Source organism: Phyllopteryx taeniolatus, chromosome 14 (assembly GCF_024500385.1).
Source record: "Phyllopteryx taeniolatus isolate TA_2022b chromosome 14, UOR_Ptae_1.2, whole genome shotgun sequence".
In the NCBI taxonomy this organism is placed as follows: Eukaryota; Metazoa; Chordata; class Actinopteri; order Syngnathiformes; family Syngnathidae; genus Phyllopteryx; species Phyllopteryx taeniolatus.
The window spans coordinates 2,234,291-2,253,742 of NC_084515.1; the positions used below are offsets into that span (position 1 = coordinate 2,234,291).

The 19,452-nt window shown below is 45.7% G+C and overlaps 1 protein-coding gene across 5 annotated transcripts in view; it reads right to left on the reverse strand.

The window, feature by feature from the left end:
• lig1 (ligase I, DNA, ATP-dependent) overlaps window positions 1–19,452 on the reverse strand; it is a 63,925-nt gene that overhangs the window by 42,659 nt on the left and 1,814 nt on the right. The window contains exons 3-14 of one of the 5 annotated variants that reach the window (XM_061797795.1): window positions 17,559–17,839; window positions 16,911–16,946; window positions 10,215–10,373; window positions 8,914–9,105; window positions 8,746–8,845; window positions 8,592–8,678; window positions 7,932–7,988; window positions 7,564–7,622; window positions 7,193–7,306; window positions 6,788–6,954; window positions 5,320–5,396; window positions 5,158–5,249 (exon numbers count right to left, since the gene is read on the reverse strand). In XM_061797795.1, the coding sequence (XP_061653779.1) occupies window positions 5,158–5,249; window positions 5,320–5,396; window positions 6,788–6,954; window positions 7,193–7,306; window positions 7,564–7,622; window positions 7,932–7,988; window positions 8,592–8,678; window positions 8,746–8,845; window positions 8,914–9,105; window positions 10,215–10,373; window positions 16,911–16,946; window positions 17,559–17,839 (1,421 nt within the window). Of the gene's footprint in view, window positions 1–5,157; window positions 5,250–5,319; window positions 5,397–6,787; window positions 6,955–7,192; window positions 7,307–7,563; window positions 7,623–7,931; window positions 7,989–8,591; window positions 8,679–8,745; window positions 8,846–8,913; window positions 9,106–10,214; window positions 10,374–16,875; window positions 16,947–16,988; window positions 17,115–17,558; window positions 17,840–19,452 lie in introns of those variants that run through there. The other 4 variants (XM_061797794.1, XM_061797796.1, XM_061797797.1 and 1 more) reach the window with 4 other exon arrangements.

Genomic DNA, 19,452 nt, shown 5'->3' on the forward strand with positions numbered 1-19,452 from the left:
TTCAATGTTGGTTTTCGGCCTTGCCGCTTACATGCAGTGATTTTTCCAAATTCTCTGAACCTTTTGATGATATTATGGACCGTTGATGATGAAATCCCTAAATTCCTTGCAATTGTACGTTGCGGAACATTGTCCTTAAACAGTTCGACTATTTTCTCACGCACTTGTTCACAAAGAGGTGAACCTCGCGCCATCTTTGCTTGTGAATGACTGAGCAATTCAGGGAAGCTCCTTTTATACCCAATCATGGCACCCACATGGTCCCAATTAGGCTGTTCACATCTGGGATGTTCCAAACAGGTGTTTGATGAGCATTCCTCAACTTTCTCAGTCTTTTTTGCCACCTGTCCCAGTTTTTTTGGAACGTGTTGCAGCCATAAAATTCTAACTTAATGAATATTTGCTAAAAAGAATCAAGTTTATCAGTTTGAACATTAAATATCTTGTCTTTGTAGTGTATCCAATTAAATATAGGTTGAACATGATTTGCAAATCATTGTATTCTGTTTTTATTTATGTTTAACACAACGTCCCAACTTCATTGGAATTGGGTTTATAATATATTGAGAGAGAGGAAGAGCAATGAATGACACAAAAATATTGTACAAACAGCATAAAAGATTGTAATCACTGTTTTTTTAGTTTTTTGTCTTTTTTTTAGCTTGTGTCATCTTGATTCATTTGCAAGTTGGCAAACAGATTCCAAGTTACATTACCACCCCTGTGGGATGGGAGTGGAACAGCACTAGTTTTAATTGTAGGCCATTACAAATCATATTGTATCACGCTGTGGATGGCACACTTCCCCATTAACCTGCCTGATTAGATAAAGTTTCCGCTGGAAAATAAACAAATATCAAATATTAAGCGCAACATTTCCGGTGCAGGCTGCAGATCAATGCAAATTCACCCACTGCGCCCGCGGTCTAATTGGCTCTTATTAAAGCGCGAGTGAATGAGCTCTGAATGCTAATTTGCTAATTAGCTTGGCATTAAAACAAGTTAATTGGCTGTGTGTGTGTGTGTGTGAGTGAGATAGCATCTGTTAAGAAGCAGCCCGTCAGGAATGTCAGCAACATATAAAAAAAAAAAATAATAATAATAATAATAAGGGGGGGGGGGGGGGGGGGGGTGACTCCTCATCATCACATTCTCATGTGTTTTGGGGACTGAGGGGCAGATAAAGGGGATGTTTTAAAATTCTTCGATGACTCTTGTAAAGGATATTTAAACACCTTTAATGAGCGTTCTATAAATAAAACATGGCCCCTTTCCGACCTCGGAGGCTGCATTATTTAAATGGCGCACGGGTAACGCAATTTGATGAAGAAAAAAAATAAAAAAGTGCGTTGAGTGGAGCAGCAGAGAGGAAAATGTAACTCGTGTTTCATCTGACGATAAGGGGGACGACTCTCCAGATGACTGACTTCTGCAAAAAGGCGTCCTGACATCACACTCGTTGAAACTTTCTTACACAAGCGTAAGAAAAAAAGCAAAATCCATCCATCCATCCATCCATTTTCTACCGCTTATCCAAGGTCGGGTCGCGAGGGCAGTAGCTTTAGCAGGGACGCCCAGACTTCCCTCTCCCCAGGCACTTCATCCAGCTCTTCCGGGGGGATCCCAAGGCGTTCCCAGGCCAGCCGAAGGACGTACTCTCTCCAGCATGTACTGGTTCGTCCCCGGGGTCTCCTCCCGGTGGGACGTGCCCGGAACACCTCACCGGGGAGGCGTCCGGGAGGCATCCGAATCAGATGCCCCAGCTACCTCATCTGGGTCCTCTCGATGTGAAGGACCAGCGGCTCTACTGAGATCCTCCCGGATGACCGAGCTTCTCACCCTATCTCTAAGGGAGAGCCCGGACATCCTGCGGAGGAAACTCATTTCGGCCGCTTGTATCCTGGATCTTGTTCTTTTGGTCAGGACCCACAGCTCGTGACCATAGGTGAGGGCAGGAACGTAGATCGACCGGTAAATCGAGAGCTTCGCCTTTCGGCCTAGCTCCTTCTTTACCACAACGGATCGATACAAAGTCCGCATCACTGCAGGCGCCGCACCGATCCGCCTGTCGGTCTCGTGTTCCATTCTTCCCTCACTCGTGAACAAGACCCCAAGATACTTGAACTCCTCCACTTGGGGAAGGATCTCATCCCCGACCTGGAGTGGGCACGCCACCCTTTTCCGACTGAGGACCATGGTCTCAGATTTGGAGGTGCTGATTCTCATCCCGGCCGCTTCACACTCGGCTGCGAACTGCTCCAGTGGGAGTTGGAGGTTACAGCTTGATGAAGCCAACAGAACCACATCATCAGCAAAAAGCAGAGATGCAATACTGAGGCCACCAAACCGGACCCCCTCTACGCCTCGGCTGCGCCTAGAAATTCTGTCCATAAAAGTTATGAACAGAATCGGTGACAAAGGGCAGCCTTGGCGGAGCCCAACCCTCACCGGAAACGAGTCCGACTTACTGACTCCGGTCGTACAGGCACCGAACAGCCCGTATCAGGGGGTTCGGTACCCCATACTCCCGAAGCACAGGACCCCCCGAGGGACACGGTCGAACGCCTTATCCACGTCCACAAAACACATGTAGACTGGTTGGGCAAACTCCCATGCACCCTTGAGGACCCTGCCAAGGGTGTAGAGCTGGTCCACTGTTCCACGGCCAGGACGAAAACCACACTGCTCCTCCTGAATCTGAGATTCAACTTCCCGACGGACCCTCCTCTCCAGCACCCCTGAATAGACCTTACCAGGGAGGCTGAGGAGTGTGATCCCCCTGTAGTTGGAACACACCCTCCGGTCCCCCTTCTTAAAAAGGGGGACCACCACCCCAGTCTACCAATCCAGAGGCACTGTCCCCGATGTCCACGCGATGTTGCAGAGGCGTGTCAACCAGGACAGTCCTACAACATCCAGAGCCTTGAGGAACTCCAGGCGAATCTCATCCACCCCCGGGGCCTTGTCACCGAGGAGCTTTTTAACCACCTCGGTGACCTCAACCCCAGAGATAGGATAGCCCGCCTCAGAGAACCCAGACTCTGCTCCCTCATGGGAAGGCGTGTCGGTGGAATTGAGGAGGTCTTCGAAGTATTCTCCCCACCGGCTCACAACGTCCCAAGTCGAGGTCACCAGCGCCCCATCCCCACTATACACAGTGTTGATGGTGCACTAATTCCCCCTCCTGAGACGCCGGATGGTGGACCAGAATTTCCTCGAAGCCGTCCGGAAGTCTTTCTCCATGGCCTCACCGAACTCCTCCCATGCCCGAGTTTTTGCTTCAGCGACCACCAAAGCTGCATTCCACTTGGCCAGCCGGTACCCATCAGCTGCCTCAGGAGTCCCACAGGCCAAAAAAGGACTCCTTCTTCAGCTTGACGGCATCCCTCACCGTTGGTGTCCACCAACAGGTTCGGGGATTGCCGCCACGACAGGCACTGACCACCTTACGGCCACAGCTCCGGTCGGCCACCTCAGCAATGGAGGCACGGAACATGGTCCACTCGGACTCGATGTCCCCCGCCTCTCCCAGAACATGAGCAAAGTTCTGTCGGAGGTGGGAGTTGAAACTCCTTCTGACAGGGGATTCCGCCAGACGTTCCCAGCAGACCCTCACAATACGTTTGGGCCTGCCACTTCGGACCGGCATCTTCCCCCACCATCGGAGCCAACTCACCACCAGGTGGTGATCAGTTGACAGCTCCGCCCCTCTCTTTACCCGAGTGTCCAAGTCATGCGGCCGCAAGTCCGATGACACGACCACAAAGTCTATCATCGAACTGCGACCTAGGGTGTCCTGGTGCCAAGTGCACGTGTGGACACCCTTATGCTTGAACATGGTGTTCGTTATGGACAATCCGTGACGAGCACAGAAGTCCAATAACAGAAAGCCGCTCGGGTTCTGATCGGGGAGGGCCGTTCCTCCCAGTCACGCCCTTCCAGGTCTCACTGTCATTGCCCACGTAAGCATTGAAGTCCCCCAGCAGAACGATGGAGTCCCCAGCGGGAGCGCTCTCCAGCACCCCCTCCAAGGACTCCAAAAAGGGTGGGTACTCTGAACTGCTGTTTGGTGCATAGGCACGAACAACAGTCAAGACCCGTCCTCCCACCCGAAGGCGGAGGCAGGCTACCCTCTCGTCCACCGGGGTGAACCCCAACGTACAGGCACCGAGCCGGGGAGCAATAAATATACCCACACCTGCTCGGCGCCTCTCACCGTGGGCAACTCCAGAGTGGAAGAGAGTCCAACCCCTCTCGAGAGGACTGGTATCAGAGCCCAAGCTGTGCGTGGAGGCGAGTCCCACTATATCTACTCGGAACTTCTCGACATCACACACCAGCTCGGGTTCCTTCCCTGCCAGAGAGGTGACATTCCACGTCCCTAGAGCCAGCTTCTGTAGCCAGGGATCGGATCGCCAAGGTCCCCGCCTTCGGCCACCGCCCAGCTCGCACTGCACTCGACCCCTATGGCACCTCCCACAGGTGAAAAAAAAAATACGTCTGCTAAAGTGGGAAAGGGAATTTAAAGAAGGGGAATTAAAAATTAGTTTTCTTCTAGATGCATCAGCCCTTAAATGAAAATTCTGCATCAGTCACGACAGTGGACGGGGCTGTCTTTTTCCTCTATTCTACTGAGTCTTGACACGTCCTAGGTTTCTGATCAGTCACGACAGTTGACAGCTATTTGGAAAAAAAAGCTGTTTTCTTCTATATGCATTAATTCTGAAGTCAAAGTTCTGCACTCACTTCAGTCAATAGCTATTCCGAAAATATGCTTTGTTTTATACCCACAAGTCTAGACATCAAAATTGTGCATCAGTCACTACAGTGGGCAGCAATTTAAACAAAACTTCTACATGACTTAGTCTTGATCTCAAAGTTGCGTACCAGTCAGTACAGTGAACAGTTATTCCAAAAAGCTATTTTCTTCTACAAGCAGGAGTCCTGACGCCAACATTGCACATCAGTCACGGCAGTGGACAGTTTTTCAAACAAAGCTGTTTTCTTCTTTGTCCATGAGTCCTGCTTTGAGACGTTTTATTCCATATACATATTTAAGTTGCGGATCAGTCACTACAGTGGACACTGGTGTGCCATCCCATACACTGCCACCCACTGGTTATAAGTTTAAAAAAAAATGCTCAACACCAAGCTTACCCTTCTTGGGCGTCGTGAGGCACACAGCTTGACTCAACGCCGACAGGACGCTCTGCTCTGCCAGTCCGATCCTCAGCTTCCCCGCTAGCGACCTGTCAATCAATCACAGCCCGTCATGAGTTGTCAAATCGGGTTTGGCTCAAGTCACGGTGCTGTCGTTACCTCACGATGTAGCGGGCCTCCGAGAAACGGCAAGCCACAAAGAGTCCTTTGATGATGCCGATCTTCTTATTCATGGCCTGTGGCACGAGAGGGACGGCATTGAGATTCAGGGACGAGCCGGGAGAGAATGAGCAAAGAAAGACTTGAGGTCAAAGGAAAGGAACAAAATCAGCGGAAAAGATGAGGAGAAGGAGCTTATTGCTGGAGGGTGCGTTTATCTACTGAAAAACGTTTGTCACAAGAGGCTTCATGTCAAAGTTGCTCCAGTGGAAAGCTATTGAAAGAAAAGTCTGTTTTCATCTTCACTGCATGATGTCCAAGCTGCCCATCAGTCACTACAGCGAGCAGCTATTCTGAGAAGCTGTTTTATTCTATATGCATGCGTCATGATGTCAAAGTTGCCAATCTGTCACCACAGCATGCAGCTATTAAAAGGAAGTTTTCTTCCACACGTGAGTCTTGATGCAAAAGTAGCACATCAGTCACTTTCGTGGACAGCTATTCAAAAAAGCAGTTTTCTTCTGTATGCATGAGTCTTGAAGGCAAGGTTGTGCATCACTACAGTGGACATCTATTCAAAAAGCCCTTTTTCCTCTACGTGCATGAGACGATGTCAACGATGTGATCAGTCACTACAGCGGGCAGCTATTTAAAAAAAACAACAAAAAAAACTGTTTTCCATTACATGCATCAGTTACTAAAGTCACTGGTACTCAAAATAGCTGTTTTCTTGTACATGACTGAGTCTTTATGTCAGAGTTGTGCAACAGTCACTACTGTAGACAGCTATTCAAAAAAGCAGTTTTCTTCTGTATGCATGAGTCTTGAAGGCAAAGTTGTGCATCACTCCAGTGGACAGCTATTCAAAAAGCCCTTTTTCCTCTACGTGCATGAGACGATGTCAACGATGTAATCAGTCACTACAGCAGGCAGCTATTCAAAAAAAACAAAACAAAAAACAGTTTTCCACTACATGCATCAGTTACTAAAGTCACTGGTACTCAAAATAGCTGTTTTCTTCTACATGACTGAGTCTTTATGTCAGAGTTGTGCAACAGTCACTACTGTAGACAGCTATTCAAAAAAGCAGTTTTCTTCTGTATACATGAGTCTTGAAGTCAAAGTTGTGCATCAGTTGCTTCTGTGCAGTTTTATTTTTTCGAAGCATAAGGGCTTGATTTCAAAGTGGCAAATCAATCACAACAGTGGACACCTAAAAAGCAGTTTTTCCTGTATGCAAAAAAGTCCTCAAAACCAAGATAGACAGAAGGCAAGAAGCGCAGACAGGGTAGGTGTTTCTGTCCACTGTAGTGATTAATGTGCAACTTTTGCATCAAGACTCACGTGTGGAAGAAAACTGCTTTTTTTTTAATAGCTGTCAAGTCACTTCACTTAAAAAACAGAAAAGGGCTTCTTAAGAGCATTTTTCAGCATTAATGCTAAAGTTAAGCCAGCTTTGGCGTCTCACCGAGTTGCCGCTCATGCCCGCGATCTCCTTGAGCTTCTTGAAGACGCCATCCACCGTCAGGCTGGCCGGCCTGAACATGGTGCGCTGGTTACTTCGGGAGCTCTCGGCTACCAGACCGAGGTCGCCGCGCTCTTGAGCCTCCGCCTTGATCTTGTCCAGCTGTCGTCCTGGCAACCACAGAGAGGAGACGGGTAAAAAACATGCATGTGAGAGTTGGCAGGTGTGTCTGCACATATATGTAAGAGTATGTTTTGTCTACTGTTTACAGTGAGTCTGTGTGTGTATGTGTGTAAGAGAGTTAGAATGTGTAATGTGAGACTGTGTGAGAAACTGTTAGAGATTGTGTGCGCGTCTGTGTGTGTGTGTGTGCACGCGCGCACCTTTCCGTGTGTGTGTGCGTGTTACCCGTGGCTTGCGCAACAGCTTTCATCAGCACCGTCTCCCCGATGCCAAGCTCCAGGCCAAGATAGGCGGGTCCCAGCTGGTTTAAACACAAGTACACACAGCACAGCAGGTCGTCTGCACACACAAACATTAGAAAGACAGGAAAACATCATCTTCAAAATTTTCATCCACCCGCACATAGACAGACGTATAGAACGGGTATAATATCAATTGTGCGTTACATAATATGTGGTGCGCATTAATGCAGAGTGACAATTGCGCCCACACACAAACAGAGAAATCAAAACATACATGAAAAGAACATTCATCAGCATATGCTCGGCGGGTAGCGGCCGGCCGGCCGCCAACGCCGCAGCAAGGTGGGCGTTTACCTGGAGAAAGCAACAGCACGGAGCGGAACAGGTTGGCCAGAGTTTCAATGTTCCTCAGTCTAGGTAGAAGAAAAGACAAAAAAAAAACACCTTTGAGGATTTTAACATTCCGAGGCGGCTAACGAGATTTGTTTATCTGCGGCTTTTTTAAGTCCCGCGTCGAAAGCGGTCAGAACATTCTGTCTGTGAATGTGCTTTTGAAATGTGTTGAAAGGCAGCAAGCTTCACTTACTATATGTTTTACATTTGGCACAGATTTCATCAGTTCATTTAAAAAAAATTTTTAAAAAAAGCCACTCGCACACAGCTTGAATAAATCAAATATTCCACTTCCTCCTCACTGGGATTCAGCACGTGTTTAAGCTCACCTGCCAGAGTCCTCTTCAATCTTCTCAAAGGTGCGAGCCACCGCCAGGTAAGGCACTCTGGAGGGAGACGAGATCCCAGTTTGGAACATACCAACAATTCACTAATTCATAGCTAAAAAGTCGAGTGGAAAGTAGAAAAAAAATAAGTAAAAGGAGGTGAGAAAAAGTAGAAAAAAAGCAGGGGGGATAAAAAGGAGGTAAAGAAAAAGAAAAAAAAGACAGTATGGAAGGAGTAAGAGTAGTTGAGAGAAAAGAAAGTGGGTGACAGGGATGGAAAAGGTGAAGAAAAGTACCAAGTGGGTGAAAGGGGCGTAAAAGGAGGAAAGGAAAATAAAAAGTGGGAGGAGGAGTCAAGTGGGGTTAAAAAGTAAAGAGGGTTAACGGGGGAGTCAAAGCAAATGAGAAAAAAAATAAAATGTGTGGGGGGAGGAAAAAGTCAAATGACAGGTAATAGGTCGATTGGTGAGTGAAAAGCATTTCAGTAAAGAGTGAATGAGTGGATAAAAAGAGGGTGAGTAAAAAGTGGACAAGTAGCTAAAAAGTGGTGAGTAAAAGGTGGGCGGATAGGTAAAAAGCAGGTAACTAAAAAGTGGACAGTGGGTAAAAAGTGGGTTAGTAAAAAGTTTGCATCGGTAAAAAGCGGGTGAGCAAAAGACTAACTTTTGTCCTGCCTCCCAGCAGGCTTCCTCCAGCGGGTGGTAGTTGGGCCTGGACGGGTTGTAGTCCGTCTCGGTCGACGGTGACTCACTGTGGGGGGGAAAAAAACAAGCATTTTTAAAGTAATAATAGGAAAATCTACTTCCTGTTTCCTCACGTTTTTGCATCTTTGCTGTCCTCCACAGGTGAGGAAGTTGTTGTCTTCTTCTCCTCTCCGTCACCCTTCTTCTTGGTCTTCACTGTAGCCTTTCTAGGAGCTAAAAATAAAATTCATTATAAAACAATATTTCAAAGATATTTTAACGCCATTTTCATGTCTGCTGACCAAAGAAGCTGCTGATTGGAGCTTTCTTGGCTTCCTCTTTTGGCTCCTTTACGTCCCTCTTCTCCTCTTCTTCCGCTTCATCATCTTCAAGCTTTTTTTCCGCCTCCTCCGCTTTCTCTCGGTCTTTGTCCGGCATCCTCACCTGCTCCGTCGCTTCCGCCTCCTCGTCTCTTTCTTGCATTGTGACCTCGTCTGCGCGCACACACAAAGAAAGAGAGGCCGCATCAGCCATGTTGAGTAAGGGTGACCCGGCCCACTCGAGGGAAAATGGAAGAAGGCGAGGTCGTAACGGTGGCACTCTGAACTAAATTGAACGCTTCACAGCATTTTAATTTAACGGTCAGCTATCCTTAGGGGACTCCCGTTGATTTTCTACATGATGTTTTAATGCACTTCCTGCTGTAAAGTCTCACGAGACTTCAGCTTAGTGAGTTCAGTAGAGCTTTTATTGGATTTTGGGGTTTTTTTGTGATGCTACTACAAAAGGGTACCGCTGGTGTAAGTGTGATATAAGCATAGAACAGGAAATGGAAGTACATTCGACACAGGGAAGGTACACAGATGGGTGGGTAAAATGTGGGTGTGTAAAATGCGGACTGGGTAAAAAGTGTGGGCAAGGAGGGAGTAAAAGGAGTGAAAGTTAGCTGATAAAACTATGTGACGAAAAACCAGGTGGATAAAAAGCGGGCGAATAGATGGGCTGGTAAAAAGTGGGGTGAGTAAAAAGTGGATGGGTAAAAAGTGTGGGTGAAAAGGGGAGTAAAAGGAGGGGCAATTACTCGATAAAACCATGTGAGAAAAAGGCAGGTGGGTAAGAAGAGGGTGTATAAAAAGTGGATGGGTGGGTAAAAAGCAAGTCAATAAAAGTGGACGGGTGGGTAAAAAGGGGACGGGATGATAAAAGGCAGGTTTGTAAAAAGTGGATGAGTGGGTAAAAAGCAGGTGAGTAAAAAGCAGATGGGTGTATAAAAAGCAGGTCTGCAAAAAGCGGGTGAGTAAAAAACAGGTGAGGAAAAAGCGGGTGATTAAAAGTGGTCAGTTGGGTACAAAGAGGGTGTGTAAAATGAGAATGGGTGAGTAAAAGTGGGTGAATAAAAAGTGGACGGGTGGGTAAAAAGCAGGTGAGTAACAAGTGAACAAGAGACAATGGTTACCTTATTTTTTTCACTGGCAAAACCTATAGAATGCTACAAAAACACTTGCCGTTTACTCGCCTCCATTACGTGTCCCCAAGATGCTGTCAAAGGGCGAGTGGTTTTCCAGTATTTTAGTTGTATTTCGCAGTAGTTAACTTAACTCACCTGTGTTGTTGTCATCGCCAACGTCGTCCACGCGGGCTCGCTTGCTCCGTTGACCCTTGGCCACCGCCACCGTCTGCGTGTTGGTGGCCTCGTCCTCCTGTTGACTGTCGCTGCCGCTGAGGCCGTCATTCAGCTTCCTCTTGGGAAGCATCTTCCTCGCTGTTGTCGCCAGAAAAAAAAGTGAGGAACGGAAGAAAATATTTTCTTCTTATGTAGACAAAAAGCACGTCTTTTTTTAATACAATTGTTTTTTTTATTGTTTCATCCATCCATCCATTTTCTGAGCCGCTTCTCCTCACTAGGGTCGCGGGCGTGCTGGAGCCTATCCCAGCTGTCATCGGGCAGGAGGCGGGGTACACCCTGAACTGGTTGCCAGCCAATCGCAGGGCACATAGGAACAAACAACCATTCGCACTCACAGTCATGCCTACGGGCAATTTAGAATCTCCAATTCATGCATGTTTTTGGGATGTGGGAGGAAACCGGAGTACCCGGAGAAAACCCACGCAGGCACGGGGAGAACATGCAAACTCCACACAGGCGGGGCCGGGGATTGAACCCGGGTCCTCAGAACTGTGAGGCTGACGCTCTAACCAGTCGGTCACCGTGCCGCCTTTATTGTTTCATTTTTGTTCAATTATTTTATAAAATTATTTTTACAAATTAAGAAAATTATGTATGCTATTACATTTATGATTTTATAAATAATGTTAATACTGTTTCATGTTATTTTAGATAGATTTTTAGATATATTTCAGTTTTTTTTTATTTGAAAAATTATACAGTATTTACGGACAAAATAGTAAAACACACTTTCCATTAATTTATATTTTAACATCCTTTTACAATATTGGATTACCAATTTGTGGTTAAAAGGGATTTTCAAAGCAAATATTTTTATGATCTTCATTATTTTAAACATATTCTTTAATATTAACTATATGCCACTACATGAGGAATTAAAAAAGATGTTTTTTTTAATTCTTCGTTTTTTTTCTCATATTATTGATAAACCAATGTTAATGTAGTAAAATAAAATATATAATTTTATTATTCCTATTATTTTCCTAATACTATATTTCAAATCAATTTTCAGTTAAAATTTGATAAAAGATTTGTTGTAATTTTCAATACTGATGTAAAAATAGTTTTTAATATTCTAAATGTGTCTCTCAAGCGAACACCCGCTATTTGCAGGGGATAGGGACCGAGCCCTCCCCTAATATCAAAAATCCCAAATAAGTGATGCCTCCCCCCCCCCCAAAACTGTTTGTAACTGTGTATAGGTGCCACAAGATGGCAGCAAAGCACTTCTTAAGACGATCACAAAGCACCAACAACATGCATTTAGGTTGTACCCAACCATGGCCCCATGTTACCCAAGTTACTGTATTTATTATAAATTATTCAACACAAACAAACCACCTTCACTAGAAGGCTCATGCACAGTATTAGCTACCATACTAACCTAAATAACACGCTAGCAAACTGACATGAAACACAATCATTTAAATAAACAACACCACCAGTTTCTGCAAGATCCGAAGCAAGAAAACAGCGAATCGGGACAGCTTCCAAAAAAATGTGAATTTGCAAATGGCGAAACATGAATATGTAAGGTTCACTGTATATGAAGTATAAAAAATATTTTTTAAATGTTCAATAACGTAATAAAGCAAAATATTAAAAATTTCCAGCCATCCATCCATTTTCTACTGCTTATCCGAGATCGGGTGGCAGGGGCAGTAGCTTTAGCAGGGGTGCCCAGACTTCCCTCTCCCCAGCCACTTCATCCAGCTCTTCCGGGGGGATCCTGATGCGTTCCCAGGCCAGCCGAGAGGCGTAGTCTCTCCAGCGTGTCCTGGGTCGTCCCCGGAACACCTCACCACGGAGGCGTCCGGGAGCCATCCAAATCAGATGCTCCAGTCACCTCATCTGGCTCCTCTCGATGGTCACGACCCACAGCTCGTGACCATAGGTGAGGGTAGGAACGTATATCGACCGGTAAATCGAGAGCTTCGCCTTTCAGCTTAGCTCCTCCTTTACCACAACGTACCGATACAAAGTCCGCATAACTGCAGACGCTGCACCGATCCGCCTGTCGATCTCCCGTTCTATTCTCCCCTCACTCGTGAACAAGACCCCAAGGTACAAGAGTTGAAACTACTTCTGACGGGGGATTCTGACAGACGTTCCTAGCAGACCGTCACAATACATTTGGGCCTGCCACATCGGACCGGCATCTTCCCCCACCATCGGAGCCACCACCAGGTGGTGGTCAGTTGACAGCTCCGCCCCTCTCTTCACCCGAGTGTCCAAGACATGCGGCCGCAAGTCCGATGACACGACCACAAAGTCGATCATCGAACTGCGACCTAGGGTGTCCTGGTGCAAAGTGCAGGTGTGGGCACCCTTATGCTTGAACATGCTGTTCGTTATGGGCAATCCGTGATGAGCACAGAAGTCCGATAACAGAACACCACTCGGGTTCTGATAGGGGGGGCCGTTCCTCCCAATCACACCCTTACAGGTCTCACAGTCATTGCCCACGTGAGCTTTGAAGTCCCCCAGCAGAACGATGGAGTCCCTAGCGGGAGCGCTCTCCAGCACCCCCTCTAAAGAAAAGGGTGGGTACTCTGCTCTGCTGTTTGGTGCATAGGCACAAACAACAGTCAGGACCCATCCCCCCACCTGAAGGGAGAGGGAGGCTACTTTCTAGTCCAGCGAGGTGAACCCCAACATACAGGCGCCGAGCCGGGGGGCAATAAGTATACCCACACCTGCTCGGCGCCTCTCACCGTGGGCGACTCCAGAGTGGAAGAGAGTCCAACCCCTCTCGAGAGGACTGGTACCAGAGCCCAAGCTGTGCGTGGAGGCGAGTCCTACTATATCTCGTCGTAACTTCTCGAAATCACACACCAGCTCGGGCTCCTTCCCTGCCAGAGAGGTGGCATTCCACGTCCCTTGAGCCATCTTCTGTAGCCGGGGATTGGATCGCCGAGTTCCCCACCTTTGGCCACAGCCCGGCTCACACTGCAGCCGACCCCTATGGCCTCTCCCACAGATGGTGAGCCCATGGGAAGGGGGACCCACGTTACCCTTTTGCACTATGCCCAGACGGGCCCCATGGGTGCAGGCCCGGCCACCAGGCGCTCGCCTTCGAACCTCCAGGCCTGGCTCCAGAGGGGGGCCCTCGGTGACCCGCATCCGGGCAAGGGAAACCTCCATTTAAAATTTATATTTCATATATTTTCAACATTATTTATGAGTGGAAAACATTAACATATCATACTATTTTTTATTATTTCGATTAGAGTTTAAATTTAATAAACATTTGATTATTGAATTATTATTCTAAGGCCAATAAATTAGAAATAAAAAAAATTGAAAATTCCTCTACAGTTCATTAAGACATTTTCTACACCGCCTCCATTTTGAATCTGATTTAGATGAATGATATCCATTTAATTCTGTTCAATATGTATATATATATGGCGGCACGTTGGGCGACTGGTTAGCATATCCGCCTCACAGTTCTGAGGACCCGGGTTCAAATCTGGTCTCACCTGTGTGGAGTTTGCATGTTCTCTCCGTGCCTGCGTGGGTATTCCGGTTCCCTCCCACATCCCAAAAACATGCACGCTAGGTTAATTGAAGACTCTAAATTGCCTGTAGATGTGAATGTGAGTGAGAATGGTTGGCTGTTTCTATGTGCCCTGCGATTGATTGGCTGGCGACCAGTTCAGGGTGTACCCCGCCTCTCGCCCCAAAGATAGCTGGGATAGGCTCCAGCACGCCCGTGACCCTAGTGAGGACAAGCGGTATGGAAAATGGATGGATATATAAATATATCTAACAATAAGCAACCGAGCAGGCCGCCCCATTATGAAGGCAAAGCAATTCATGCTTAAATGACAGCAAGACGGCGGGAATGTTTTAGCTTCAAGACACAGCGGGCATCAAACGACGAAGGGGGGTGGTGAAATCCTCATTTCTGCACACCATTAAAAATACAAGGCGCTCCACTTAGCCCCTTAACGATTCGACTTGATGTGCTGGGGAACACGCGGCATCCTTCACGACGGGAGGCCGCAAAGAAACATCAGCTTTACTTCCTAATATCGCACTTGAAAGAACTCAGTGCTATCGTCATCATCCCTACTACAACCACAAGGCACTCGGTACAAAACGACCTCCCCCAAGGCCAAACTATTTGGATCATCATAGATACACACCTCATATTTCCAACAGAATTTTTAATCTTGGCATCAAAATTCTTGCATTCTTTCCAAAGAAATTCATAAAAACTGGAAAATTGGCTTCATGTTCAGATACTGTTAAAAAAAAATATATATATATATATATATATCCACATGTGCACCAAATTGAATATCGTACTTCCTTATATTTTACTTGCATGTATTTAATAAACTGCAAAGACTAACAGGCTTTGCAAGGTATTATTTCGGGGGAGGACTTTATTTTTTAAGATTATATATTAACATGGACGGCACGATGGAGGACTGGTTAGCACATCAGCATCAAAGTTCTGAGGACCCGGGTTCAAGTCCGGCCTTTTCTTACTTCTAAAATGTTTTGAAATTAGGGTTCGCCACGACCCTTCCCTTTCTTCTTTTACATTTGCTTAATGACAAAAATGTATGTGCTACATTAAGAACTTTTATACTTCTCAATAATCACCACATTTGCTGAGATGACAGCAGACTAAGCGGCACATTGAACAACCGGTTAGCACGTCTGCCTCACAGTTCTCAGGACCGGGTTCAAAATCCCACCTCGCCTGTGTGTTCTCCCCGTGCCTGCGTGGGTTTTCTCCGGGTACTCCGGTTTCCTCCCACATCCCAAAAACCCGTAGGTGTGACTGTGAGTGCAAATGGTTGTTTGTTTATATGTGCCCTGCGATTGGCTGGCAACCAGTTCAGGGTGTACCCCGCCTCCTGCCCGATGATAGCTGGGATAGGCTCCAGCACTCCCGCGGCCCTAGTGAGGATAAGCGGTGAAGAAAATGGATGGATGGATAGATGGATATATTAACATGCTCAACACTGGGTCCCGTGAAAGGCTTTTTTTTTGTATGTACAAAATAAATTAAAATTTAGTCAGGAAAAAAAAAAACGTAGAAATGTTAGAATTCCTATTTTTAGCTTTAAAATACCAATTTCAAAAGAATAAGCAGATATCCGTGTTTTGTTTCTAAATACTTTAAATATGTTTGAAGTGCTGAAAACATATGCAAAGGCAATTATAACAATATAGTGGCGAATTGCTTCAGCATCTTTTTCACCGTTTTAATTTTCCTGATTTTGTGGGCAGGGTCGCTGCGCCGTGAGCGGTGCACCGGGTTTTTCCACAACAATGAAAATTTCTCGACTCTGGGGGAAAAAAAAGTCTCATGTCTATTGTATTTATGGAACGATAACCAACCCAACTGTTCTTCTGATTGGCTAGCAACAAGACAGGACTCGTACTTTTAGTGGATAATGATTCGCTGAAGCGCTTCAGCGACACACGCACACGGACGCACGCACGCACGCTCACACACACACACAAGGCTCAAAATCCCGGTAAGCACCTCTTCCAGCTCCTTCCCTCAGGTAGGTACTATCGATCAATTCAAACTAAAACAAGCAGACATTCCAACAGCTTCTTCCCTCTTGTCCCCCAGGAGACCCTGAATGAATTCTTGCCTCTTTCCATTAACTTCCTTAACAGTTAGCTTACAATTCTATTGTAACATGCTGGCAATTTTGTTTTGACATTATTGTCACATCTCTGTCGAGACACTTCTACATTATTTGGACACTCACTGTAGTAGTCTCATCACTCCGCACTATTTGCATATCTGCTGTTGACCGATATTGACCACTCATGTACTTGAGAACTATCCGCACCATTTGTACAATTGTCAGCGTTCCAGATTATTGCACTACTAATCACGTTATACTATTTACATTTCTTGAAAACACTGCATCATTTGCACAATTGTCATTGTATCAGCATTACCGGTAACCTTTCATTGCTCAGCGACTCTCCGTAGTGTGTCTTAATGTCTCAACAATATTTTTTGTCAAAATGGCTGTCTGTTGTCGTACGAGAGCGGATCCAACTACCAGAGACAAAATCCTTGTCTGTTTTTGACATGCTTGGCAAATAAAGATGATTCTGATTTTAGCATTTTGTGACATTAATACATCAGGTTCATGGATGTGCATTTATGATCTTAGACCAGCTAACAAGGAATAAGACAAATATTCTTTGTACTACGACAAGTTTTGGAAGTGTTGAATTTGCTCAAACTAAAATGAAGGAACCTAAAGAGAGAAAAATATTTCCTTCAACTCCCTTCACTTAAACCTTCCTCTGGGTACATGATGATGATCCATTTTACTCTTATTGCTCTCTGGCCACATTGGCCACATTTTTCACCTACTTGACTCAAAGTTTTGCCACTTCCAGATCATCAGACTGGCCATGTCACACAGTGGCTACACTGAGCAAAGAGCACACTGTAGTACCGTTATGGGTTGCGGTACAGTGTCCTTGTCACGGTAAAACAAGCCACACATTCAACGGTACGCATAATTAAAAGAGACACTCCTCAGCCCGCAACGCTAACGTTATGTTAGTAAAGTAGACTAACGTTAAGCTCACTGATTTGCGCGATGTTAACTTCACCTTGGTCTCTCGGGTCCCGTGACGCGGCGTCATACTCTGCGGAGAGAAAGGTCCGTGTTACAACAAATGAGTGCTCACCTTGCATTTCACTACGAAATGCTACCACCGCTTCGCCATTTGTCTTTCTTCTCTCTCTTCCCAATTCGGCGTCGCATTTCGCAAGCGTTGTCTTCCCGCTCATCAATCGAGCGCTTTACTTCCGCAGCCACGCGTCAGTGACGTAAGCGTGTTGTGTCACATACACCCCTGCCTGCTGCTGTCTTCGCGACTGTATCTGCAGTAAACCTGATTTGCAGTTTTGCTTTTCAATGGGGGTTTTTTATGCGCAAAATGCAAATTTTGACCCGCAAACTGCGATGGGAGAGATTAATTCAAGTCTTGTACAGGTAAGCAATGTGGTGCGTCATTGGACGCAGATTCACCATGCTTTTTGCGTCCCTGATCATTTTTGTACGTCCAGCACGTCAAACGTGATCCCTGATTTCTTAATGGAAAAAAATACAAACTCGCGAGGATACGTGGATAAGAAATTTCCATTTTATCTGACAGATTACAACTGATCCAATGCTAAAGCAAAAAGTATGCTTTTATACAAACATATATATATATTTTTTTTTTTTTTTTAATGAAGCTTTGTCTATTTCTTACCTGTCTTGCGTTTGCTGATGCCCTCAGAAGACGAGACAGAGCTGGAGGAGGCGGGCGAGGCGGTAGTGGCAGGCGTGGCGGGGGCCGGGGGAGGCGGCGGAGGAGACATCAGGGTGGGCACCGCCTTGAACAAATCATCTTTGACTTGTTGTTTGGCGGCATTCACTTCTTGGTCGTCGTCATCGCTGTCCAAAATCCGCCGGCTACGTTTGGGAACCTTCTTGACGGGCGAGTCCTCCTCCTGGACTCCATTTTGGGCCTTGAGTGGGCTTTTCACAGGCCTGGAAGACACCATTCACATTGTTAAATAAAGCAGAGTTGTCCAAATTGCAGCCTACCATCTGTTTTTTTACATCAACGACTCTATTCACTTGTAGAGAAAAAGCGATATGATTTTTTTTCAGGGGCGATTCCGATTTTATAGTCAAGTCTAATATTAGTAGTCAAGGAGGCCGATAACTGATACTTGAAGCCGATATTCATTTGCAGCACAAGGGGAAATATTAGCGTAAAAATTTAGTCATTCAAACTCGAACACTTAACTTGGTTATATGACTAAAAATATGTTTATTAAACAGCTTTCCAGATTTGCAACATGTTTTGTTTTGAATCTTCGACAACAGACAGCTTTGTTTTAAAATTCGAAAAAAAAGTGTAGGCAACTCCAAGGCTCACCATCACACCTTATGAAGTGAAATGAAAACTTAAATAACTCCCTAAAGTTTTGTCCAGTAAAGTTTTCTAAAATTTCATCCATTCATTTTTCGTACTGCTTATCCTCACTAGGGTCGCGCGCGTGCTGGAGCCTATCCCACCTATTTTCGGGCGAGAGGCGGTGTACACCCTGAACTGGTCGCCAGCTAATCACCAAAATTAAGTTTTAAGTTCAAACAAAACCAGAAAGTACAGTAATATTTTTTGATGTAATATTGTTTCTATGGTGCTTCAGTAAACGTGTAATATGAATTAAAATTATCCACGCATTCCTGAGTTCCGGATGTTTTTCTGCCGAGAAGCCTGAAATCAGGTCATTTGAATTTCTTGAGCTTATCTCCGTCACAAGCGAAGATCTCCGCCTTGCCTTTCTGCTCCCGGGCCAGCGCTGTCAAAAAAACAACCACGTGGGCTTTCTACAACAGAGCCAACCAATGAGAGGAAGGGCCAAATATGGACAAAGCAGATACAAAACTGCCTTGCTCAATTCCCACATCTTGTTCTCTCCTGCCCTTTTCTGTCATCTGTCCTCGCTCATCTTGTCCTCACCGGGTGCCACCCATCCACAAATAAGAACACAATTTGACTGTTGTAACATTACTTGTAGGCTTTACACGATCAGGATTTTTGGAGCCGATCACCGATCAGCAAGTTTAAAAAAACGATAACCGATCCAATCACAAGAGGGGGCAATGTGTCCATTTACATGACTTGTTCATTTATTGTCTACTAAGTACTGTATCCATCCATTTTCTGTCCCGCTTATCCTCACTAGGGTCGAAGGCGTGCTGGAGCCCATCCCAGCTCAAAATTCTTTTCTAGCATTTTAGACAAAACCTAAAACATCAATGGCCTCTAGGGGGCATTCAAGGATTGGCCACTGACATAAGTTTAGGTCAGATCAACATTACAGCATGACAGAAATAATGGGTGCTAACTTACTGTAATTAAACAACTTTATTGCAATTAAATTACATTAATAAATTCTGTTAGTGACATGCTTACTCTAACTTTCTCACTGTCCCGTCTATATGGACAGGTGTTGTCTAGAGTTTGCGTCCGTTTGGCTTTTCCTTTTTTTTTTTTTTTCACGCTACGTTGCTTGAACGCGGCATACTCCTCCTTGTGTACATTCTTCAGGTGCCCGATCAAATTTGTGTTGAAGCATTTCGATGACGTT